Source organism: Nelumbo lutea, chromosome 4 (assembly GCF_056320005.1).
Source record: "Nelumbo lutea isolate HS-2025 chromosome 4, American lotus-T2T, whole genome shotgun sequence".
Taxonomy (NCBI): domain Eukaryota; kingdom Viridiplantae; phylum Streptophyta; class Magnoliopsida; order Proteales; family Nelumbonaceae; genus Nelumbo; species Nelumbo lutea.
In genome coordinates this window covers 23,990,602-24,017,623 of record NC_142687.1, presented here as the reverse complement: position 1 = coordinate 24,017,623, position 27,022 = coordinate 23,990,602, and the positions used below count along the sequence as shown (strand labels likewise).

The 27,022-nt window shown below is 35.7% G+C and overlaps 2 protein-coding genes and 1 long non-coding RNA gene across 5 annotated transcripts; 1 reads left to right on the top strand and 2 right to left on the bottom strand.

Annotated features, from left to right (window-relative positions):
• Positions 1-2,703: 2,703 nt before the first annotated feature.
• On the top strand, positions 2,704-5,729 carry LOC148854649 (proline dehydrogenase 2, mitochondrial-like). The gene is made up of 4 exons (XM_088983325.1): positions 2,704-3,492; positions 4,464-5,109; positions 5,234-5,474; positions 5,580-5,729. Exons 1-4 carry the CDS (start codon positions 2,950-2,952, stop codon positions 5,635-5,637), a joined length of 1,488 nt encoding a protein of 495 aa, XP_088839451.1. The 5' UTR covers positions 2,704-2,949; the 3' UTR covers positions 5,638-5,729.
• On the bottom strand, positions 4,214-5,716 carry LOC148854650 (uncharacterized). The gene is made up of 2 exons (XR_016112666.1): positions 5,407-5,716; positions 4,214-4,764 (listed from the first exon to the last, which is right to left on the bottom strand). It is a non-coding gene; the product is annotated as an uncharacterized LOC148854650 (long non-coding RNA).
• A 2,557-nt stretch (positions 5,730-8,286) lies between the features above and the next one.
• On the bottom strand, positions 8,287-26,691 carry LOC148854648 (choline/ethanolaminephosphotransferase 1-like). 3 transcript variants are annotated; one of them, XM_088983324.1, is made up of 19 exons: positions 26,571-26,691; positions 25,867-26,064; positions 21,739-21,748; positions 21,578-21,628; positions 20,100-20,177; positions 16,709-16,784; positions 16,593-16,615; positions 16,412-16,512; positions 14,767-14,861; positions 14,545-14,613; positions 12,097-12,166; positions 11,579-11,642; positions 11,465-11,505; positions 11,282-11,366; positions 10,115-10,177; positions 9,929-9,987; positions 9,605-9,657; positions 9,123-9,195; positions 8,287-8,676 (listed from the first exon to the last, which is right to left on the bottom strand). In XM_088983324.1, the coding sequence occupies exons 2-19, from the start codon at positions 26,001-26,003 to the stop codon at positions 8,655-8,657; spliced, it is 1,170 nt and encodes a 389-aa protein (XP_088839450.1). In that variant the 5' UTR covers positions 26,004-26,064; positions 26,571-26,691; the 3' UTR covers positions 8,287-8,654. The 3 variants fall into 3 exon arrangements, 2 of the variants coding, with proteins under 2 accessions (XP_088839450.1, XP_088839449.1); XR_016112665.1 differs by lacking the exons at positions 21,739-21,748; positions 25,867-26,064; positions 26,571-26,691 and having other exon boundaries at positions 8,287-8,469; positions 8,593-8,676; positions 21,578-21,733; XM_088983323.1 differs by lacking the exons at positions 21,739-21,748; positions 25,867-26,064; positions 26,571-26,691 and having other exon boundaries at positions 8,287-8,465; positions 8,607-8,676; positions 21,578-21,733.
• Between the last annotated feature and the right edge of the window lie 331 nt (positions 26,692-27,022).

The following is a 27,022-nucleotide window of genomic DNA, read 5'->3' as shown; positions in this document are numbered from 1 at the left end:
TTTCTTAATTCATCAGCAGCCGAAACAGATATTGAATCACTACGACTGGAAACAATGGATTAGTAGCTTGGAGACCAATAGGTGCTAACAATAGGTGTAAAATGGGCTGGGCCGGTTGTGGGCTAGGCCTGTGTGATACAGTGTTGTGTGGTGCCTGTCCATATAATCTATATCTACATAATAATAATAACAACAACAACAATAATAATAATAATAATAATGGTAAATTGTTGAAACCTCACCTGAATTTTGGTAATTGCAATCACCTTTTTTTGAATTTTTCAACATAATTGAAAATAGACCCCCTCTAGTAGAATCATTTAGGGTTGTTCATAAGAAGGCCCAACCCAAGTCGGCCGGGTTTTCATCAGCACCGGTCGGTTTCGGGTTGTACAAATTCATAAACTGATGGTTCAGGTCGGTTTTGGTTTTCTTTTGTGAAAACCGAAACCGACCCAAACCAAACCGATTTAGTTCCTACTTAACTATTTAAATATATATTTTAATTTTAAATTAAATCAACCAAATCTATTTAAATATATATTTTGATTTTAATTTAAATATATTTTATATTTAAAACTGTTAAATAAAGATATTTCAGTTTTTCATAAAAATTGAAATATCTGACAACCCAAACTTGCACCACACAAGCACATGGGCCATGGGGGGCATGGGTGAACTTAGAGCCAAAACCGACCCAACCCGACTCAAACCGACCAGGTCGGTTTTGCTTAACACTGGGTCGGTTTTGGTTTCCATCTCAAGTAACCCGACCAGGTCGGGTCGGTTGGAAAAATATCAGTAAACCGACCCAACTTGACCCGTGAACAGCCCTAGAATCATTTAAAAAGAGGCATGAAAATCTCTAAAATATCCATGTAGTTACTTTTGACAAAAATGATTATTTTCTAAATTTTCTCTTCATATGAAATAATACCCCAAATCCATCCAATCTCTTTTTTAAAATTGATTTATTTTCTAAATTTGCCCTTCATATCAATTGCTTTAAAGGTAAAGGTGCAACTTTAAATTCTCTTTGTTTTTATTGTTCATAAAGTTTGTATTGTTTTTCTCCTCCTGTAGCAACCAGCCTCAATGGTAATTGCATTGGGATTTTAGACATTTTCATGCCTTTTTTAATTAGAAAGTTCTACTTGAGGGGGTCTACTTGCAACTGTATCAAAAAGCTTAGGGAAGATTTCAGCAATAGTTAGAAACTTAAAGGGAGGTTGTGTGGAGTTGGGTTGCAACTTGGAAGTGCCAAGTGTGTATGTTGGAGAACAGAGGAAGATGAATGTACACTAAATATTCATTGTTAGTTTGAAGTAGGCGTTGGTGTGTGATGGGGAAAAACATAAGTCATTAATTCACAGTGGAGGAATAACTAATTGTCTGATGCATTTTCCCAAAGCAATCAAGTGCATATATTGAAAATAATTAAAAACAATATATATTTTCTGGTTAAATGCTTTAATAAGGTATATTTAAGTGGTTTTAAAAACAATAGGGTATATTTTAGTTTAGCAAAATCATATAGTATATTCAAGTAATCCATCCTGTATAACATCATGAGTTCAAAGTTCTGTTAATTTCAGATCTTAATCTACCACTTTAAAGTTTACTTTATTGGTTTTATGTTTCATAATGCATTTTAACATTTACTAAGACTAATAATTAAGCAAGTGCATTATACGTGAAAAAAATTTCTTCAAATTAATTACTTGAATTTTAGATATATCATAGTTAAGATAAAAATTGAAAATTAGCAAAAATAACAATATAATTAAAAATAAACTTAAATTCTTGTAATAAATGTGCACATGCATTAAACATAGAAATTGTAAACTATGTGCAATGCATGTGCACAACAACAACAACAATAATAATAATAATAATAATTTTGTATTCCATTTCTGTCATAAGGAAAATAATTTTTATTTAATATGATGAATATAGAACATTAGAAATATTCCCAAATGTTTTTCACAAAATTCTGTGCTTTTCAATTTTTGTGTTCTATCTATTTTAAATATTTGTTATTCAATTATGACATCATAAATTTCTTTGAAAACTTGGATCATTGATTTACACTTAATTTTTGTTTTTAGATCAGTTTAAAATTATATATTTCATCTATGTTATATAAATAATTTTTACTTATCACACTTAATTTTTATTTGACATAATTAATACATCATTTGTATATATTATTTTCTTTACCTATACTTTTTTTATTTTTTAAAGTTTTAATATATAACTATCATATCATCTATTATATATATTAAATATATGTATATGTATATATATTAAATACATAATAGTATTTATGTTATTTATAATAATTTTATAATATATATATATTTAAAATATTATTTATATTTTAATAAATATCTTTCTAAAATAAATTTTTAATTAAAAAAAATTCAGAAATTCAGGTCGCTAATGGGAAAATCCTCTCTGTTAAAGACCGAAAATGCAAGCTAAAATTTTTGACAGGAATTGCACGAGGTCAGGATGGGGAATATAATCCCCACCCCGAACCCGCCCATTGTCATTCCTACCCTGGGGTCATCCTTTAAACCGAAACACCCCCAATCCCATAAATATACCTCACTAATTATAATAATAGAATTTGGGTAAGAGCTAAGCGTTTCCCTTGTTTGGCAAGCTTTTCCCTCCAGCTGGCTAATGAAATATCTCACTAAAATCTATTGGATTCTCCGTGACTTTTGCACCATCTCTGTTCACATCCAGTCATCCACCATGACCAACTTACGAAATTAGCCCTTTTATTCTTGTATAATCACGAAAATACCCCTCATAGCACACGTGAATACGTGATACGTCTATATGACCACAGGCAGACGCCAGCGGAGGAAGAGCATGCGCTGTTGAACATTGAAATTTGAAACGGAAAAGCAGAAGCTCAGGTCTCCAACTCAATCTTTAATGGCTATGCGGTCGTCCTCAAAGCTCCTTCGTGACCTCCCTTACATCGTCAGATCCTTGAATTCTTCTTCATCAATCGTCGCCACCGTTCCTCCGTTGGGTTTGTCAGAGAAAGCCGATGGCACAGTTGTGAAACCAGTCGCCGTCGCATCTCCCTGCTCAACTCTAAACCTCGACGATGTTGAGAAGTTGTTCAAATCGGTTTCAACCGTTCAGTTATTAAGATCTTCATTGAACCTTCACATGGCTGCGTTTGGTCCGGTCGTCGAGTTGGGTATGTGGGTAATGAGGTCTAGGTTGGTAGAGACCGCGATCATCAGGGAGTTCATATTGACGACTGTGAAACACACATTCTACGAGCATTTCTGTGCTGGTGAAAACGTGGAAGAGGCCAGTCGGACACTTCAAAGACTCTGGAATGATGGGCTGACGGGAATTTTGGATTATAGTTTGGAGGACGCCACTGATAACGATTCATGCGACCGGAACTTGGAGGAGTTTCTTAAGACTGTCGATTCTACCAAGTTTCTTCCACCTTCTTCTGTAAGTTTCTGTTTTGAACTTTTTGTTTGCCCTGTTTTCTTATTTTTGAAGAAATTTATCTGACTCATGTTATGGGTTCCGCGGTTTCATTATAAGATCAACTTCTTGTTGTTGGATTTTTTTCTTCTTCTTCTTTTTTTTTTTTTTTTCCTGTTGATCCTGTTTTCCTAATTTGCTGCCTATTGAATAATTTGAAATTCAATTTAGTGGTCTTCATTTATTCAAGGCAAATCCTTCTCATTGAATTGGCTACGATCACTTGGGAAGCGTAACTTGGGAAGAGTCGCTTGGGAAGCATAACATCAACTTTTTCTGTTTGGTACAATTCCTCCAAGAGATACCGAACTGTTCTTCACGCGCCTCACTCGCACATCGTACCATACATTGGAACATCTCCCTTACTTATACGGAAAATTTTCTCAATGCACGATGGATGTGCATGTGGCGTAGATTCCATTCTGCTCTAGAAAACGTTTCCAGACTGGTACTAATTATTCAGCGCCACATCACTGCCCTCAACGAGCTGCATTTCCAAGAAATACCAAATTTGGCTTGAGAATACCGTTTTTTCTGATGTGGTGCCATTATTGGAGAAAACGGCAACGATGCCAAACAATCCCTTGGGAATTCTTTTCTTTCTTTCTTTTTTCTTGTTGGTGGTTTAATGTGATTACAATTCCAGAATCTTGAAGAATCTGGTATCTTAGGTAAAGACAAATTTCTGAACAAATTTTCCATCTTGGAATCAAATATGATGTCTATTTGAATTGACAGCAACTCGCATCTTCCAGAACAGAACATATAAGACAATATGGACCATACAGTAGGGCTACCTTGATCATCTGGCTCCTAAAATTTATGTCCGTCACATGATGGCAGACCATCTTAATTCCATTAGCGGGTAGTTGACAAAATTTGATTTTAGACACAGTGGATTGAGCTTATGAGATGAATTACTTTCTTGATAACAGGTAAGCTTTGCCTGTGTGAAGATCTCTGCAATTTGTCCAATTTCACTGCTTGGGCGTGTAAGTGATTTACTGAGATGGAAACACAAAGACCCCACTTTCCATCTTCCATGGAAGCGGGATACATTGCCATTTCTTACCAATGCCAGCCCTTTCTATCACACTCTCAAAAGACCAGACCCTTTGACTGCAGAAGAGGAAAAAGATCTCCAGCTAACCCACCAAAGACTGATGAAGCTATGCCAAAAATGCCTTGAAACCAATCTTCCATTGCTTGTTGATGCAGAGTACACATCAGTGCAACCTGCAATTGATTATCTTACTTACTGTGCTGCAATCGACTTCAACAAAGATGGCTTTCCAATCGTGTTTGGTACAATTCAAGCATACTTGAAAGACTCAAAACAGAGGATGGTTCAAGCAACAGAAGCAGCAGAGAAGATGGGAATTCCGGTTGGTTTTAAGTTGGTGAGAGGGGCCTATTTGTCTAGTGAAACCCAGATAGCATCTTCTTTGGGTTTTTGTTCCCCTATTCATGGAAGCATTAAGGAGACTCATGCGTGCTACAATGATTGCACTTCATTTATGCTAGAAAAGGTCGCTAGGGGGTCGGCTGCTGTTGTTCTTGCCACCCATAACCTTGAATCAGGTAAAGGAATTCAATCCCATTCCATTTTTTCTGTAACTACATCTAAATCTAATAAAGCAACTACAGTTACCATTAGTAGTAGTAATTCCACATAAAAATGTTATTCTATGAATGATCTCAATAGGGAAGGTGGCAACAATGAAGGCACAGGAATTGGGGATTGGAAAGGGAAATGAAAAACTCCAATTTGCCCAGCTGAAGGGAATGGCAGAAGGGCTTTCTTATGGTCTGAAGAGTGCAGGATTCCAAGTGAGCAAATACTTACCTTTTGGACCAGTTGAGAAAGTCATGCCTTACCTTCTCAGAAGAGCTGAAGAGAACAAAGGCCTTTTATCTGCGTCAACCTTGGATAGACAGCTGATGAGGTATTTGCTTCTTTTCTGGTTCACTTGGTTGGATTATTTGTTGGGTTTCCCATTTTCTTTTCTAACTTTCTTCTTCTTTTTCTTGTTTTCTATCTATACATATAGCAAGGAGCTAAAGCGGAGATTAAAAGCTGCAATTTTGGGGGGTAAGACAACAAAATAACAACTTCTGTTAGATACTAAGTTTGTTAAAGTCTTTGTAACTAAATTCCAATTTATCAGGAATTGAATTGGTGAAGTCTGGTTCTTTGGTCAGTTTATTTTTCATGATTTGTAGAGAAAATGGGCCAAACAATCCGATTCAGGGGCGGTAGAATCTCCAAAAGAAAAGGAAAAAAATATAAGTTTATAAAAAAAAAAGAGTAATTCTAAATGACTAAAACATGGAAAAGAAACCCAAATCATTTTCATGAACCAGTGCCTTCCAGTAATTTCCAAATTCCTACCCAGATGCATCCAAACAGCAACCCCAGCTCGAGCTTTGTGCAGGAAAAAAGGGACCCAGTTGAGGTTGCCTGTTGTCAACTGGGTCAGTGGGTCCACAATTTTGGAAATTCAGATTCGTTCTGTAAACTTCTTGGACCCGTTTCAGATTTGACCCGGGTAGATCATGACCAATCCCACGTTTGGTGACTACTCTTAAAAATTAGAAAGCGACAAGCAATTTGTTTTAAGCCGCATGAAGCACTTCAATGTGGTATGGACGATGGCGTCTCATACTAGGAGAAGAACACGGACTTCATGCGTGTGCTTGAGCTAAGTTATTAGTTGTTTATTTAAGGAAAAGGATAACGCCTGATGTAGTGTCGATGTGGAAGCACAATCCATATTTTTTGGAGTTGGTTGACTCCCAAAGTTTGGTGATGAATCCATATTAATGAAATCCTATGATTTGTTAAAGAATTTGAGGACTGTAGTGTTTCATCATATGAATCATATTGTTTATTGATCTGGGATGGGGGGGGGGGGGGGGGGGGGGTTGGGGTTCTAGGCACATGTCATTAGTATAATTGGCACGGTAGGCGTAGTATTTGTAGACCAGATTTCATCAACAGCAAACCCAGACCGACAACTCTGTGTCTCTGCTCTTTTATTTTCTTCAACGGTTCAGCATGTTTCAAACCCAGACTGACTCCTAACCGGTCTGGGCCCATAACTTGCCACTTGTCCTAGATTAGCAACATCAGGACCCACCACAATATGTTGAGAAAATATCTTACATGGTGATTAATTGCTCTATTTGAACTCTTTGAAAGCTCTGAGGAAAGTATGAACCGGATGGTGTAAAGAGGGCTGATCTTGTTGATTTTATATTTTTGAATGCTTCTGAAATGCTGTCGTTAACAGCAGCTCCACCCTTAGGTGCGACAGCTTCCATTTTTATATTTTCACCGTTTACATCACAATTTGTGTCAGCAAGTGCATGCGCGCTCGCAGTCTCCTGAGTTCTAATCTTTTATGTTAATGAATTATTATAAAAGTGAATCAAGTTGCTATCTGCCAAGAAGTGTCGAATTGACGATTCTATTTCTAAAGGGAGTCGTTCAGTGGAGAAGTTGCAGGAGGCCAACGATTTAAGTGAACCGCAGCATATTTGGTGGACCAGATGGGGTTATATACTTAATCTATGACCAATCGTCTCAATGGCTTAACTTTTGCCATATTCGCATAATCCATTGAATCTGATTCTGATTTCTGATATTATTAAACTGTTAGGGATTTGTGGTGGAGAAACTGATGACATTCTGAGGCCACCAAAAAACATATCTACGCTGGCAAGCATTGTGAACCATAAGGATATGACAGACCTAAAGGCTAAAACACAGCAAAATGAGATAAAACCTAATTAAGTAAATACGTATGCGAAACACAATTCCTTTGTCATAACATAGACTAGTCTGAGTCGAGAATTTCATCATAAATTTCCGTACTAAAAATCAGTTAAATTAGCACAAAATATTTTCCAAGACTTGCGCATATTGGCATGTCTTCGTCTTACATTACATCTCTAGAATTACAGTGCTAATAGGGAACGCCTTCAATTCCTATCAAAGAACATCATAAATTGACTGCTTTGCCATTAGATCCATCAGTTTCTCCACCAAAAACCCGGATAAATTTTTATTTTTATAGTTTCTTTTGTTTTTGTTTTGTTCCAAGGTAGCTCATCCCCCACCCCAGGTGCAGGCAGGATTGTCCACTACGGACTGGTGAAATCTTTCACGACCACAATCAAATAACTTTTACCATTGTTGGACTTGGACGGATTCATTGCAGCTGCAAAGTACAAATATCTGGGATGATCTTTTGATTTGCCTGGATAGTCAAGAGGTTCCAACTGCTTTGCAAAATAAGAGTCAGCCATCTTGGCAATGTCTTCACTTTTTTTGCAACACAAGACTTACTGAAGAAAGTTCAGCCAATTTTTTTTTGTCATGTAAATACTAAATAGAAAAGTCAATACCCCAGCCCACTGTTAGGCCCATTTAGCTAAAACTCTTATAGAACGTCACGTTTGGTATGACGCCTACCCTCCGGGGATCCCGGATGCTTAGCAGTTTGTTACTTTAATCTTCAAGTAATATGGTTTGTTTATTCAGCAAAGAAGAAAAAAACATACCCGAGTGGCGGGTGGCCACTTGAATAAACCAGGAAGCAGTAAACCACACAGAACATGTGATTCTGAATTTCTTTATTCTTCAGTAATATATAATCAAATTTGAATAGTTATCCTGATATTCACAACATTGCAAATCGTCAATCCTCCTAATTTATGTTGATGAAATGAAATTGATAAATTTGCTCCTGAATGTTTGACTAAAACCCAAAAATTAGCAATTTAAAATGCTGATTCTGTGCCCAGAATAAGAGTTGGATAGAAATAAATTAGCTCAGCGACCTTGAGTCAGTCCTTGCTAACTGGAAGAAATAATACACCTTAGACCAACAAATCTACAGTCTCATGGTCATCATCACTATATGGGATTCTGCCTCCCTACAAAAATCCCAAAAAAAAACTGAGGGATATGTTTGAGAAACTATCATCCAAACTTCAACTATAAATAGCAAAACAAAAGGAAAAAAAAAAACCCTGTCCAGATGCGCCAACCAAACCCACCAAATAAATAGTACATGCCTTCGGAGTTGATTCCCCAAAAAATAATAAAATGTTAGCTGTTCTCAAGCTTCTTTCCTCGTTATCCTGTCAATTAGTAAGGAAATAGTTAGAAACACCCTTATGACTTTGAAACAATCTCTAAAGAATTTTATAAGGTACCAAGTCGTGAGGCCAAGAACTTATCCTAGCATCCAGTACATTCTCATAAGGTCATACTATCACATCTATCTTATCTACTCTTTTAAAATGTGGCCACATTTATGCAGCTCAACAGCAGTGGGACTGATGCTTCCATGCTTTATGGAACAACAGGACCATAGGGAATAATTATCAGTGACTTTTGTAGTAAATCTTTAGGTGGGGAACCATTTATCCTCATTAGAAGGAAATGATGAAGACATGTTTGATATCCAGGCCTGCCATTTCAACATAAACAGATTTTACCAACTTAATAAGCTAACGACCAGAAGCTACTCATTGTTCACTTATCTGAACCAACTCTGAACAAGATAGAGCACACTATTTCTCACCTGAAGCAGTAGATTCCCAGAGCAGTGGTGATTTCATGGATGACAGAAGTGGCAAAGTGCAAATATAGTACCACTGGTTTCAGAGGAAAGAAACACATGAGACACAAACTATAAGAATAAAGTAATTGGGAGACATGGAAATTGAAAACCAGAAAGATAAGCATGCCCTTGGGGACTCAGAAATGTCGAAGGATAGAAATGGAGTCAACAATTCTGCAGAGCTTCATGCTTGGTTTCAATTTAGTCAGTTTATGCCCAATTTGCACACACACTAAAATATGAGAATAGGGAGTCCAAAATAAATATTTAAAAATATTCTTTACAGAGATACAAATTGTAACATGAGAAAAACTATGCAATATAGAATGATTTAGGAGCTAGGTGGATGATTTTCGACCGAAGGATTTGGTTATTGCTCTGAATGAAAGATTGGTAATAATGCATGGTATTATGAACCACAAAAAAATAAGCAATTCATTTACCTGTGAAGCCACAGTAACCAATAAGAACCAAGCTCTCATCAACTAATGGAACTCTGTCACAAAAGAAACACAGAAGGTGCTAAGTTGAAAAGGTGCTGTTAAAGTCAATCTTTTGAAAGCTGGACCAAATTGGCCAGTTGAACTTGGATTGGGAAGTGGACCCTAAATTGGTTCAATGATTTTGGTGGTAAACTGAAAAAAAAAAAAACCGACTCCTTCCACCTTTCCAATCCAATGTTTGGTCCAGTTTCAAAACAATGGTTAAAATAGATAGAGTATATTGCCTATTTATTAAACTTCACATGGAACAGAATTGCCACATACCCATCATTGAGCCTAGCTGTAAGCGCATTTGCAATGGCAAATGGCAGATATAACAATGACTGTTCAAAATAATATAGAATTTAGTATTCTAACTGTCAGCCACAAATATATCCTATATTTCTAAAATTTGAATATATATATATATATACGGGAAAACTAATTTCAAGTTAATGATGTACGACATACCATGCACATTCCCGTTTTTAAGCCCTTGGGCTCATCACACAAGTGAGCCAGAATCATCCTTCCCTGTCAACATGTATTTTCTATCTCAGGCCATCTAATCAAAGGGAAGAATGAAATCACCACAATCACATGAAAACAACATTAATAAATGTGTGAGAAAGCAAATAAGGAAAGGTGTGAAGGCTGTAAAGTGAAATTAAAGGGCATCCCCCCTTCCCCAAGTCCATGCTTTAAATTTTACAATATTTGGGAAGTTCTAGCCTTCTAGGGAGTTTCTATATAGGTCAAACTTTGTACATTTCTCTAGTTCTTATAGTCAATACTTGGGCCATCATAGCACTGTCTTTGATTTATTTGATTAATGTAAGAATGTTGGGAATCAAAGAGTGTACTAGCAGTAAGGGAAGCTTTTTTTTTTTTTTTTTTGAAAAAATATAGAGAATATTAGGGGAAGCATAGGAACATTTTGACTGTTTTTGATAACTTTAATAAAGGCTGTGAATAAAGGGAAGCTAGATTTTTGGCTTCCAATACAAGCACCCTATTTAGTTGGTTTCAAAGGCCAGCCAACTGTAGCAGACTCCCAAGAAAAGGAAATACATGAGTAGCAACTAATGCACGGTACTGTCTCAAGAAGTAGGTTTTCTCCATTGCTATGTACGTCCACCATGACTGTTTTTTTTTTTATTTCATTGTTTGTATCACCTTTGGTTTTTAATTGAACTCGGGCCGTGTCAGGAACTTAAAATCAGACAACCCACATCTCTGTATCACTTGGTGCTGCTTATAGTCATTCTATAAATTGATCCCAAATTTTCATAAACCACTCAATTTATGCTGCTTATTGGCATTTCCCGCTTTTCACAAATCAAGCGGAAAATTACCCAAAGCAAGAAACCGAATTGATCCTGCCTTGTTTGAATTGGTTGTGCCTGCCTGCCTGGTTAGAGAGTAGACCAATAAATAGACATTTATGCAAAGAAAATTTTCAAAGCTATGGGTATCCTGAATCTTGATAGCCCCTACTGTGCAACATCTGCCATGGAAACCCTCCCAAGATTCACCACCTCATTTCAGTGTGGAATTAGAGAAACAGAAAAACATTTAGAAATCCTTCAAACTCAACCCAAAAAAGATATGTGCATGGTGCATTCATGAAATCCTTACCACAAGGAACCCAAATGCAAGTCCAGTTCCCAATATAACTAAATGAGGGTAGTTTTCCATAATATCTGATGGAGATAAATAATCCCTGAAACAAGATAATATTTTTCATGAATAGAGATAGCATTTTGGAGGAAAGCATATAGAAAAACATGCAGCACAGGTTAAAAAATATTAGAATCATACCATACTAGAACTCCTCCTAGCAGAACAGCGAAAGGGTAAAGCTGGAAAAAATAGATGCATTTATTAGGCAACCTGTAAAAGCAATAGGACTATATTCCAGATAAACAGTATTACCATTGCTAATGCCAGTAACATGCTTCCTTTCCTTGCTTGAACTACCTTATAGACATTGTATACACTGCACAAAGGCATAACACACAATGAGAGAAGTGTCCCACCCCCCCCCCCAAAAAAAAAGGAAGAAAAAGAAGATAAAGTGCCCAACAATCTTTACCAAATGAAAGATAAATCAAACTATAACCCAATCTTGTAAAAGTTAAGTATTTATAACAGCTAAAGTTCAAAATCAACATTATGCACATTTTCAAAGAATGGCTATTCCAATTTGTGTAGCATTTCACACAGAATATGAAGGTGCAATCGATCCATAAATGACATGTATCATAACTCATGCTTGTACAAATTTCTTTCTCTGTCAAAATAGGTGTCCCAGTGGAATTCAGAAGATCAGGTACCACAAACATGGGTATGCCAGTTATCACATGATATATAGTAAACTCACACAATACCAGAATTGAAGAGCACATAAAACAAAAGCATACAACCTTTTGGAAAATTAAAAAGCCACTTACTTGAATATGACTGTTGGAATAACACCAAAAGTTATCATTAGAAACAACACAACTTTGTATGTTGGAATTGCTGACATTTAAGACAAGGTAAAAAACAGTCAAATTTCTAAATAAAAATGGCATCACGAATAGAGCATTAAAAGATTCACAAATTGGGCAGGAAAAAAAAAGAATTAAAGAATAACTAGGAAATACAAAAGAAATGACAAGATATGAAAACAAATACTCGTAGCTTGGGAAATCTGGATGGAAAAGATTATCAAGCATCTTAAGGTGTGGGAGATTAGTAGTATATGAGCCTCCAAGAAAAGAACAGAACCAACTGTCTGGTTCAATTTTACAAAGCTTATGTTGACAACTTAATAATGCCTTTTATTGAGAACACCAAAAATTGCAATAACTGCCACGCGGCATCAAAGAGAGGTTCTAAATTTCAAGCAAAGTTAGAATATCTTACATTGGGCATCAACTTGACCAACTTGGAGGATTCCAAAATCCAACCAAGGCTTGTACACTATTATACTATATTTAGTAACCCCTGTACTTTGGGGACAATCACAGTTAGCACCCTGTATTATTGTTCATGGCATTTTTTTTCTTCTGATCAGCATGTTATGATACTTGATTACCTGTACTTTTATATAATGTTGAACTCCTGACTGCTAATGGTGAGTGGGCAATTACTACATTGCCCACAGATTGTTGATGCTTTTTATACGAGGATGAAGAAGTTAGGTGCAATAGGGGAGAATATGAGGATGGAGAAAGTAGGATTTGGTGGTGGGAGTGATGGCAGAAGCAATGGTTGAAGTGGAGGTGGATATGGATGGAGGGGCTGTGGTAGGGAAGGTGCTGATAAAAATGGTGATGAAGAGGGCCAAGGGTGAAGTGCGAAATTAAACATGTGGTAGTGAGTGGACACTAGTGGAGGCGGAGGACATGAGGGTGGTGGTACTGGTTTTGGGGAGAGTGGTCGCAAGGAAGGTGGTTGTGATACCCAATGTTTCTTAATGCCAAAGTACATTTATTTTACCATGTCAAAACATTAGCACATAACTTAGGTGGTCTAGATACATTGACTCATTACTGACACCAAGGTTCAAAGTATCAATAAAGTCTGATACGCTGGATAGGACATCAGACCCCTCAACAACACGCTTCTTTTTGTTTTTTTTTTTTTCAAACATGATCAGGGGGTCAGTATAAGGCCTGCTACGCCTGCTACCCTTGAAACTCCCTATATTTCACATATTGGTGGGTCACCAATACATTGCAAAATTTTGATCCTTAATTGACACCATAATGAAGAACCAGATCATTGCCTCAAATTGGCATATCAGATAGATGACTTTGATTGATTGATATCTTGGAACATCACTTGAATGGGCAGGATAGATTTTCTGCTCTAGGAGACCACTTTGATGGGAGAGATTAGTTGAGATCTTAGGAGGCTATTTTGATGGCCCAGATCTCAGGTTTTATTTGGTTTATCACTTTACATGGCCTGGACTTTCAAAAATTTTCAGTGCACTACTTGAATGGCTACGATATTTGAAATCTTTTACAGCTTTACTTGGATGACTAAGTTTAATTCCTTGTTATTGGGAAACAACTTTGATAGACTAGAGTTTTGGGTCAAACCGGTACATCATTTGGATGTCACAAAAAGGTTGAATTACTTGGATGGTTGAGAGTTGACACTAATCCACCAATCTTAAATGACTGCTTTGATGGCCTAGATCTTTGGATTGATTTGTACAATGTATTGAATCTATTGATAAAAAAAATGATTTGTACAATGCTTGAATAGCAAGAATCTTTTAGAAATTTTGACATATTGCTTAAAGGACAAAGACTATTGGACTGATTTTTCCAGGAATTTCTCTTTTTTCCCCTTTGTCCCACCTATTTCCCTTCAAAGTGATTTGTCTCTTTGTTGTTTACTTAAAACCAACAGTTCTCATTCTTTCTAATCTCTTGCTCATTCTTCGGTGGATAGCAAGCTGTCTACTTGGTATTCCATCCCTATTCTATATTTCCCCAAAGCCCTTCCTTCACCCCCACAAAGCCCACCATCACATCTGAAATTTGTAAGACCTACCCTGTAGAGGTGTTCAAACAAGATCATCAGTCAACATCAACAATCAAGGTTGATTAACAATAAAAGAAAGGTAGGGTCAAATTTAAAGTAGGTAACATAAACAAGATCATCGGAACAGAGCACATTAGATGCAAATCACCAAAGCAAGTTTTGCTAAAAGGAAACCTAAAGAAAAATCACTTATAAAAAATTAAAAAAAAAAAAACTAAAGCAAATATATGGAACCGCACTCTATCCATCTATTGATTTGTACCTTCAGATCTATATATGGAGAAACAATTCCATGAAAAAGATATTCCAAGGCAATTTTCTGTAACTTATTAAATGTTGGATGGAGTCAATTTTACCATAAACAAATGGTATCCAACTCAGAAATGGCATAGACTTCCCAAAGTTGTCTACCCACCACCCAGCACCTGAAAAAGAAGAAGGAAAAAACCATCACATCACACAATTACTAAACAACAAAAAGTTTGAAAGCACGTTAGAGTAAACTGTGACTGAAATGATGTTTGACCACATAAAATTAGGTATGTATGTTTACTTCATGTCCAAAGCTAGGGGAGTACCAACAAAAGCTGTAAAAAAGTGACACATGTAGATCAGCATTAGACCTTCTGTAGGTCCATTTACTGCAGGAAGAATGAGTGTATTGGTGAAAAAGCTGGACCAAAAACAAATACATTAGTAACTTCTGGAGAACCCACTATAACATTACTGGCATTGAGAATTTGTTTAAAAGGAAGTTAATGAAGACAAAATGCAAAATCAGTGAATCATTGATAAAATGCCTGCTAATATTACTCCATGTAGATATACTTAATCAGCACTACACATAGCTCAGTAATATCATCATCCATGTGATAATTGCCTCCATAACTTTATTAGTCCCGAAAAGAAGCATCTCAGCCATAACCAATGAAGATTCTTGCTATTTAAACATCTAACATCTAAGAAAAAGGTACCAATAAGCAAATTTCGTTGACCACAATAGCTTGTCCATCTCCCCCCCCCCCCCAAATAAAAAAAGAAAAAGAAAAAGAAACGAAAAATGGACAAACACAGCCACATAACATATTAAAGATAAAATAAAACAAAAAAAATAGCTCACTGACAAGAAAAGATGCCTTGACTCAGCATGGGAATTCACTGCAGGAGTGATGTTTATATATATACATATATATCACACACACACACAGAGAAACAGGCATCAGAAAAATTATATTCTTTCTGTTATAAATGGAACTCAAGTAAATAGTGACTAAAACAATGCCCATAAATCAACAAACTATCTTGGGCAAAATTATATTTCTAGAAAGAAAAGGAAAAAGGGGGATTTTCAGGGAAAGGAAAGCAAAAAAAATGAAAAAAAAAAGGAATTGGAAAAGCATTGTATTCCATGGCCTTGGCAGGGCTGATTTCAATTTCAATGGAAGCAAATATCAGACAGGATTTTCCAAAAGAAAAATCTGTTGAATGATAAAAGCATGGTTGGGAAAAAAAACTTGGGTGGTGTCTTCCAAATTTATCCTACCTGAACAGAGACAACCTTCAAGGAAAATAATAAAGTTATAGGAGATTTAAAATCTAGTGAATACAGAATAGAGCCTGAAGAAATTAATAAGCATGCACTCCTTTAATGGTCAAACATCTAGAACTCCATTGAGTGTTGAATTGGAGAGAAACTTACATAGCTACATATCCCAAGCCCCAAAAGAATTGAAAAGATCATGTAGGCAACAATCTATCAAATGTTTCTCAGGCAAACTGTAAGCATACAAGAGAAGTGCTAATAAAAAGGGATTGCATTCAAAGATATACAAGATCATCATTGTATGCTGATTGGTAGTTTCATTTAAGTTTCCCTTTCTACAAGCACAAATCAGGAAACCTTTCTGAGGATTTTCCATTATGGCAGCCCAGGACCCTTTCAAAATGTAACAATTACTCAACTCAGGTCCACCCAAGCAGCACTCCTTTCCACTTCTTTGACAAACTCGTGAATAACTCATCCCCCTAAAATGCAATGACTAAACAGTCCTAGGCAATATTGTCAGAAACAAAAAAAAAAAAAGGAATGTGCATGAATAACTGGAGAACTAAGTTCCCCACTAGTGATAAGGTGCTATAGATGCTCTACCCACAAAAACAATTTTTAAAAAAGGAAAAGAACATAAATATGAATATTGAGGTAGTACTCTTAGCATAACTTACTGTTCCCATGTTGCACAATAAAATGGGACAGCTGCAAGAACCCAGAACCAGAAACTGCTCCTTCCACACATGGAGGTACTCCCAAAAGCCATGGTTTCAAACTGATAAAGCAGAATGCAAGTCCTTAAGGAAACCCAACTGTGACAGCCATAAAATGACAACCAAAGGCAATAATACATACTGCACATGCAAGCGCATCACATCCTGCAATTGGTTATTGAAGATTAACATTTCAGCAAAGTAAAAGCATTAAAATAGAAAACAAATGAAAAAAAAAAAAAGAGTAAGGAAAGCTACCGTGGTCAAAAAGCTCTCCCAACGGACTGGAAGAATTTGTACGTCTTGCTTGCTTTCCATCAACAGCATCAAACGTCTGGCATGCAAGTTATAAAAAAATAAGTAGAGTGATTGATCAAAAAATTAAGTAGAGTGATAAAAATAGAAAATGAAGTAACAGAAAGAAGACAATTTATCCTTGGCAATCGTAGGAAAATATCATGAAATATGAAATGAGATAAAATTCACAAAAACTGCTTCAATCTCAATTTTTCAGGATAACATTAAAAAACAAAAGGTTCAATCCCAGTTCATCATGACAAAAACATGAATTTTGTTTCACCTATCCCCAGATTATACAGGAAAAGAGGTTTTTTGTCATTAATAAGAAATAAAATATTGGAGAAGAGCCACAAAAAGATGTACAGTTGAAGGCTTGAGCCCTAATAAAAGGTGATAAGATCACCATGTCCGAAAAGTGGGAGGGAGAATGACCAAATGAGTAAATTAAAATAAGATTAAACTAAACTCTAATAGGAATAAAGTATGTCAAATGTACTAAGATTGGAAGGAATTCTTGAATCTCCTTAATAATACTTTAAAAAGTAAAACGGGGAAAAAAATTCAAAGATAGAATGTGTATGATTATAGGCAACAGTAAAGCGTCTAGCCACTTAACCATCTAAGACAATGGTTAGTCTTTGAACAGAAGAGTAACCAAGTGAAGTGATCAATGGTGTAGTGGAGGCTCTAAGACACTGGTTATCAGTCTCCTCTTTTTGCTTTTTGATAAATGAGTAAAATTTTATTAATCCAGCAAATAAGAGTTACAGGCAACGCAGGGAAAGGCACGAGATGCAACCTTACCTGTAAGATTGGTCACAGAATTATAAATTCAAATAAAATTACAAGGTAGCCCAAAATAAAGAAGCCCGAGAAACCCTTTGTTTTGTAAGTGAGTCAACCATTGAGTTTGCTGATCTCCCTACCCACTGAACTCTAATTGTCATATTCCTTTTTAGTCATTTAACCTCTTTAAGTAGATCTCTACAGCTCCAGACCACAGAATCCGGATCCTGCAACCAACCCACAATCACCTGGGAGTTCCCTTCAATAAGCAAATGCTCTATTTCTAGCTGGTTTGTGTACTCTCCTCTTTTTTTAGCTGTTTACTTTTTGGGAAAATCTGAATCCTATGTAAAAAAGTGCAGTTCTAATAGAATTACTTTTCGTTTATCAAAAAAAGTACAGAATCTCATTATACAGTTTCACCTTTCGATTATACTTAATACAATTTACCGTCCTCTTCTCAAAAAAAAGAAAAAAAAAAAAAAGCCAACTAACCATCTAGAGTAACTTCTTAGGTTTATGTACCAATCAACAAGCATATAAAATAGAAAAATTGCTTACTAAATAACAATGAATTTCATATGAAAACGTGGTAAGTTACCATTTCCAAAAGAAAATAGCATTTTAAATCTATTAATTTCAAATTTTCAAACACAAAATTGCAATATAACATGTAATAGAGCAATTGCATGTCAAAAAACTATTAGTAACTAAAGAATGCTAGAATTTTTAGAAATCAAAAATCTAGATAGAGATTAAGAGAAGAGAAAAAAATTAAGGGTCCATTTGGTTTGCAGTCGGAATTGGAATTGGAATAGTCTACTCCCAATAGCCTGTTTGGTTCAGACGGGAATTGGAATCAGAAATGGGATCAGCTGGAATGGGATCTCATTCCCACGGGAGGGGGAGTAGGGATGGCAACGGGATGGGTTCGAGGAGGATTTTGTAAATTCTAGGCCCTACCTGCCTATATAAACCTCCCAGCCTGTACCCACCCCAAAACCCATAGCTGGATGAATTATGAGAATCCAAACCCCCATACATGAAAAAGAACCCCCCCCCCCGACCCTACCCTCCCTGTATTCAAGGGTAGGGCAAGTTGGGTTTAGAACCCGCATCTAATTTCCTGTTATTTCTTAGCAATAAATAAGTAAAATAGCATGAACAAACAGCGAATTTTCCAATTATTTGATTAATACATGTAAAAAATACAGAATCTATCAATTATCCTTCACACAAAATTCAAAATATTATTAAATTTAACACCTAATACATAAAGTTCATATGCTTTCCAACAACACGTGGGCCAGGGAGGGTTGGGTTTAGCCTAATACTGTACCCTATGTGTTGTAGAATCCCAAAACCCATCCCCGCCTCAAAACCTGTCCTTCAAGCAAAAAAACCTGCCCCAACCCCCCAGGTAGGGTAGAAATTGTCATCCCTAGGAAGGGGAGCGAATGGCCATTCCTTCAAAATGGGGAATGCCATTCCACTAGAAATGAGAATGGGATTCCAATTCTGACCAACCAAACATCTGATTCCGATTCCAGACCCCTATTCCTGCAAACAAAACATGCCCTAAAATGTAAAGCCCCTATATTGTTTAATATGAGTAAAGTAATTTCAATAAAAAAGAAAAAAATGAAAGATCAAGAGGGGCTCTCCTCCATTTCCTTTTTTCCCCTTCTTCCTCCCTCCTCAAAACCCTATCTTTTGTATTTTAATCTTAAAACCCTAAAATGAAAAAAATAAGTGATAGGTATAGTTTATGGTAAGACATTAACATGCATATTAAAAAGATATACCCCATATTAAAATTATAATAAGGCACCACCTTGTTATTTTTGTTGCCCTGTTGCCTAGCCAATACCTTTCTGAAATAACTAATGGCATTCAGGATAATGCATATTACTAAGATTTATCCCATAATAAAATTACAACAAGGCACCTGCCTTGTTATTTTTGTTGCCTTGTTGCCTAGCCAATACCTTTCTAAAATAACTAAAGACATTCTGGACAAGCACCTGCACAAGGGCACCTTTTCCCCTAGGCAGGTGCCTAGGTGATGCCATGACAACTAAGTATGTATGATTATTTTTTGTCACTTTGGTTCCATATACCCCTTTGCCAGAGCACATTCACTTCATTGCTATACTTTTAGTTTTTTATTCAATGTAAAGGCTTACTTACGCATGGTTAAGGGATTAAAAAAACTTCAGAAAACATGTAGCAGATAAAAATGATGGTAAATGGTTAATGACAATTCTCAACTACGAGGCCTACCCTCCCGACTTGAGGCATGAAAAAAGAATTTCATACCTCACCACAATAAGATCTAAGCCATATATTTCATACCAAAAAATAAATTTCACATGCTTAACCTTGTTGCTTGACTTGCTTCAATGATTTTCTTTTCATAAAAAAGGCATTGCTTAGAACATCTATAAGTAAAACAAAATGTTACGATAAAGCATATTATCAGTGCATGTGCAAGTAAAAGCAACAAAATACGAAAGTAGAAGAGATGCATAACTGCCATTTCTCTAAAAAATTTTCAACCTACCTGATATAAAAAGAGAAGAAGTCCATGTGCAAAATGAACCCATCTTGGGGGAGCTGAATCTAAATGAGGTGAATACATCTGCAATTTGGAAGAGATTAAAGGAATTTACAGATAGAGATAACAATTCACTAAAAGCAAACAAATTTTACAAGCTGCCTGCTTTAAAATAGTGATAAAGTAATGATTGAGTGAAACTAGTTAAATAGACAGATTCCTTGTAGTCGGTATGGCTTCTGTGAGTTTTTCTTGACACTAATTTCCATAACACAATTTCTGTTAGATGTTCATCCAATAAGGTAATTTTTGAAGTTCCCATTATCAGAAAAAAAAATCCAAGAAAAGATCGTGCATTTTTGTGATAAAAATTGTATTGTTGTTCTGACATGATTATATTTAAACATGTAATCCTCTATCAAAGCCATCTTTGCAGTTGATGTTATTTATACTGTTCCATAATGTGACTCCCTTTCTTGCCCACATTTGATGGAGTAATTGTTGAGAAATATACTCACTTCATGATAGGGTGCACACAGATAAGAAATACAGCTGGAAATTCCAGGCAGTATTCTCACTTCCTGATAGAAGCTTAGGCTCTGGGTTCCAGAATTCATCTGTTTTCCAACGTCCCAATGTTGGTAAAATTTGTAGTTTATGACTTAGCCAGGACACAAAGAGATTAGCCAGGTTGCAGTTCAGTTGGGGTTCCCATGTAGGGGCATAGGTATTTGATAGCTAGCTACCTATTGATGTACTAAGTTGTTTGTTTTCGTTTCTTTGCTGTAAATCTTAGATTGAGAGTGAAATGAACATACTTCTCTTGTATCTTCTTCTCATCTATGAAAAGCACCTCTCCTTGCCAATATAAAAAAAAAAAAAAGTTAAAGTATATAACTGCCTATAATGTCATGTTACCTAAACATGCTTTACATACTAATTTTGACACAAACACCTAATATAATAAATGATTTAATCGTTTTTAGATGTTACTCAACTTATCCTACTAATTAGCATACTTGTTTGATCAGAAAATATATAAATGGTACACTCCATGAAATTTTACCATTAGAACTTTGTAGACATTAGATGAACATTTGAATTTGATAGCATACCAAATACAGAAAGGGTAAGTAATGCAGAAGACAAAAAATTTGGAGCATTATACCAGCATAATGGATTTGAATACCTGAATCCTATCCCTAATCTGGTACCAGCATAATGGGTTTGAACACTTGGCCTTTTGTCACTAAGAAAACCAAACTAAAGTATATCACCATGTTTCTGCAAGTTGGTTAACATTGTTTCTCCTATTAAGCTCCACATAATACAAGCTACTTGAATCTTGCCAACAAGAAAAACAATAACAAGTTCTCATAAACTACCAACTAGCCCAATGCAACAGCATAGAACACTACCACAGATCAAGAATTAGAACACAACCATAAACCAAAGAAGTACAAATAAGAGAAGCTCCCACTTACGTAGCCAAGAAATGCAGATATAACCAAGAACATGAAACCCATAAGTGTTATCTGGGAAACAGAAACGAAACCTATTAGTAAATAAGAAAGAAGAAAAGCTAATATTACCAAGAAATACTAGTAAACATGACAGACAAGATGACTATAAAAGATTGCCTTACCATATTTGGTCTGGAGAAGCACCCAAAATTGAAAACATAGAAAAGAAAATTATAATTAGCACCTTCAGTGTAAAGTTACTAAACTTGGACTGACATAGAACATAGTAAAGGTATGTGATGAAAAATACACCCAATTAGGAAATGCTAGAAATACTGATACGAAGATTCAAAGAAACAGACATCATTTACTGATAATTATCAATCAATCATCAAATACTAAACATCTAAAAATGCTAAGTCAATGCTTCTGTCATGCTTTAAGCATGAAGGTCCACTACCATTTAGTCCATGGAGCTGCAAATAAGAGAACCCATGCAGTTTGTTTAATATTCAACAACATCCAAGACTCTTGAAAATGCGCGTTGAGTAATCATACACTCGTACAGTAAAGTGGTTCAACTGTCCCTCTCAAAAACAGCAACCACTATCTCCCCCTTCTCAAAATTCCAACCAACTGGCTGAACTTTTCAAAAGATAAGCAACCCTAATAGACTTTCTATTCTGAATGTTATGCAATCCCATCAGATAAATAATAAAAAAATAAAAAATAATTAAACTTATCAAAAAAAATCCCATCAAATAATTAATTTTAATTTTTTTATTAATTTCTTATCAATAACTCACAACTTTCATTAGATTAAGGAGAAAAAGATACAGGGTTACAGGTTTAGGGGAGATAAGCTCTCTTAACTTTCCCACCCAAAGACAAAAAACAAAGAGAAAAAATTACAAGATAGCCCAGAACAAAGAGTCCCTAGTTACCCCTTGTTTAGCTAACCCATCAGCAAAGGAGTTAGCACTAGGGGTGCTCATAAAAAAGACAGGAGATAGAAGGATGGCCAACAGGATTGGTCAAAGCATTGTCAAGAAACAGAGACTAGTGCCTAGGGGTGCTCATAATAAAACTGAAAAACCGAACCAAAAATTCTGGTTAACCAAACCGATCGGTGTGTGTGTGTATACTGATCAATAATATATATACATACATATATACTATTTATAATATATTATAAATATAAAAAACCTAATAACTGGAACTGGTCAACTGGTAGCTTAGGTTCGGTTTCAGTTTGGGGATTTTCAAAAACTGGTAGTACTGGTTCAGCTTTATAAAATAGCCCTGGGTTCGGTTAACTGAACCATGAGCACCCCCCAAGACAAGACCAACACTATATTAGATAAAATCAAGGACACACATAAGCCCTCTCTATACCAGAATATCTTTCCTTTTTGACCATTAACAAACCCCCCAAAAAAAACTTGTACTAGATAAATAAAAATGTATAAAGGATACCGCAGAAGCCCACCCTACATCAGAATTTAACAGCTCTGCCATCTAATTAATCAATCTTAAAATCCAAGAGAAAGAAACATCTATTCATGTTTGATGATGATAAGAACCAGATTTATTCTATAACACTGGACATCCTCTACCAATGTTTTTCTACATTCTTCTTCTCAATTTTAATATAATCCTAATGTCACCTTTAATTCATCCAACTTAAGCTGCTTAACAAACACCACCTTCCTCAAATGGTTGTGAAAGACCACTGGAATAAGGTGAACCTGGTTCCAAATGAAATAACCACCAAAATGCCATAAAGTAGCTTTCAGATATGACCATGCCATAAGGTGCCAATTCCTCAAAATAGTGTTTGTCAGTTCTATGCATAAACTTTGATTCTGCTGGTAACTTTATCTATACATGATTTCTATTTAAAAATCATCATATATCCTTCTTTCCATAAATATAAACAATGTCAAGTTTGTTCTTCTCACACAATCCTTCTAAAAATTCTTTGTTATTGAGTCCATTTATAATCTAAAACCTGCCCAACCTTACATTGGTTTCTTTTTCCATTTTCCTTGAAAAGAGGAATGGAGACTTATAATACTCCTAGGTAACCCCAGGAAGAACTCTGGATAAGGTTTGCAAAATTTAAAGTGCATTTCCAATCCTGTGAAGACCCAAAATATCACCAACGTGTAAAGATAGGATCAGTTTACATGGTAAACAGGTTAGTCAAACACTCTGAAGGGGAATATCCGTACATCCACCATCCGTATATCCAAGTTCCCATGGCGTTATCTCTTAACCAACTCACTACTACTTTAGAATCTCCCTCCACCATGATGTTTCTATAATTTAAACTCCTTCCCAGCTTCAGACCTTGTAACACCGCCAATAGTTCAGCCCTTATAGAGTTTCCATTCCAAATGGGCCCCAAATAAAAGGCCATTATTTTTTTTTTTCTTTTTGAAGGGCTACACAACGGGGGGTAGCCCATCCCCCAACCCAGGTGCAGGTGGGATTCGATCCCAAGGTATGCATACTTTGTATCTCACCATAGATGAACAAGCAATAATTTGCCAATTTCTTGCAACATTGTCATGGGATACTGAGACAAAGATGTTCAGCACATTTACCCAATGTGTCACTCTAGCCATATTGCCATATTAGTTCCAACTTCCAATTAGGACCTCTTTAGCTAGACCTTTATCCTCAGAGGTACTCCTGTTCCAGTCTTCCCACACTTCCACACCACTGCTGCTCTCAGACACTTCCAAAGAGCTCTACCCAGATATCCGTATATACTATTTTGCATATTTAAAAGTGTTAATGCTGTAGAGTGCATCTAGAAGTGTCCATGCATCACCTGTAAGTGTCATGTGTCTGACATCTACATGCTAGGCATGTATAGGTATCTAGGTATCATGGTTTGTACTACTCATACATATTATTTATCACGTTAATTTACTATTTAAAACTTCCTTGTCAAAATCCAATGGATTATCTGTTTAGACTATCAAATACCGTCATTAACTTAATAAAGACCATGTGAAGGCCTTTCCACTTCTTTTCAAACTTATTCACAAGTAACAAGCATAGCCTTAATAATTGATTAACCTAACACAAATCCAGATTGAGCTTCAATATATTTATTCCATATTTTTTTATCAATGGGTATTCCATATTTTAACCCTTGCTCAATTTGTCTCTTCCCTAATGTTCCATGATGTTAGTCATAAATGCCTCATTCCATACAACTTGTGCAACATTGTAGATCTAATTTATTCTTGTACATAGGTACTACAATATTTTCCCTACATTCATCTATCATTTCTGCCTTACAAAATGGTTTAACAACTCAATCAAATATACAAATGCCTCCAGACATTTCAGACCTCTATAAGGTTACAATCCAATCATAAATCCTATCTATGTTCATATTTCGAAGAACAAACTTAAACACCCATTCCTGCAAAAGTACATGTAATCTTTCATCTTCATGAAGTTGATTCCTTGTCCACTTAGCATCCAGCATGATCCTAATCTAATAATTTTCTTAAAAGGCATTATTCAAATTTCCTTTCTTTTCTCATCTTCCAACAAAATCTTCTGATCATCACTCTTAATGCATGTAATTTGGTCTTCATCATGATATTTTTCATACCTCCATATGATTGATGTGACAGCATAAGTTGCACCGCTGCAAATCCTAGTGGAACCAAACTTTGGAAATCTATTAAGAATATCTAGGTTCATGATTGATGTCAACAAGGAGATAGAGATAAAACATACCACATACCACAGAAGGTAACTTCTATAGCAAGATGATGCATACTCAAAAAACCAAAACAATGGAAAGAAAGGGCTAGCAAGATGCACTGCTATCGAGTCCCTAACATCTAATTGTTGTTTTAGTGCATAATTTTGCTTAGTATTTGAACATCAACTATATGCTCCAATCTTAAACCATCTTCTTATCAACATATACACAGAGGTTGAGTCAAGATCATATAAATACCTTGTATTTGTTCAAAAGATCAATATGTAACTACATGGAGAATAGAAATATGTGACCTAATCACTGTTGTGGTTGGACTTGCAATGTGAACATTCTGAGGAAAACCCATTGTTCAAGGTTTACATAACAAACAATATTAAAGTTCAGCTTCCAGTAGATAAGTTAATGTAGGTTCTTACTTCCAGTGCTTTAAGTGTTAAGTCAAGTAAAGGAGGCAGTAAGAAAACTATCTAAGTTGTATGAAGTCGTTAAATTCAGCTTGCCACTCTGCCCTACTGCTAATGAGAATAACACAATCAAAAGATAGGAAAGCACTTACGGCATCCAAAGAGGAAAGAGATTAACACAGCGAGTCCAGAAAGGCTGCAATACATATTTTGCGACATATGAATGATCCACCCCACTGTATTTATACTTGTGCAGAGTAGCAATTCCATGTTGCCCAATGTACCCCATTTCCTCTTAACGTTGAGATGCTCTTCACGATACACCAAAGTCTATTATTACCTGTTTAAAACTGAAAAAAAAAATTAAAAATAGAAGATTCATACTCAAAAATCAAAATTAATTTTCTGCGCTAAAATTAGCAAAAAAAAAAAAGAACAAAAAAGTTATGCTGAAAACGGGAAGTGAAGCCATTCTACGATTTCAGCGGAAAAAGGGAACCACATGACTCGGTATTAAACAAAACTGAAAAAAGTAATTTTTTATCAATAAAACAAAAAAAAGTAAAAGACTTCAAATAGATTGTAAAACAGATTATCTCTGTTCTATCACCAATTAGTAACTACAAAGATTTGTTACTGAATACTGTATAAACGTCAACAAAATATTAAAAGAAAAACGAAAAACTGGAGTTACGACCAATCGAAGATCAAACAGCAGCTACTAAAACTAAAACGAGATCTAAAAACTAACAAGCGTGATTACAATTGTAAATGAAGAAACGCAGGAAGTATAGATCTGAAGAAAGAATAGAATAAGAAAATAAAGCTAATAGAAAGAGAGATATGTTTTTTGCACCTTTGAGTTGCAGAGATCGCGAGAGAGCGAGGGGAAAGAGGGGAAAGAGGGTGACCGAGAGATCAGTTATCCTCGCTTTTGTAGGGAACAGCGGAAAAAGGAAAATTTTTCGAGACCTCCCGCCCTACTGGAAAATAATGATAAAAAAAATAATTAATTTTTAGAATAAATTACAAAGAACCCCTACACTATGAGAATAATGACAAATACACCCTGTCATTTTCGACAAATAACCCCTTAACTTTAAACTTTTACGTTGCCACAAAAGATTCCGTCCATTAAGTATCTATCACTTAATTTTAGAAAAGATTTTCAATTGATTGTTCAAAGCTATTTTAAATCCCAAAATTTCCATTTTATTAATTGTTTGAAGGATTTTATAATTTCAGCTATATTTTAATAACCCGATTTCTAAAATCATTGATTCTCATATGGTTAAAATAGTTGAGGTG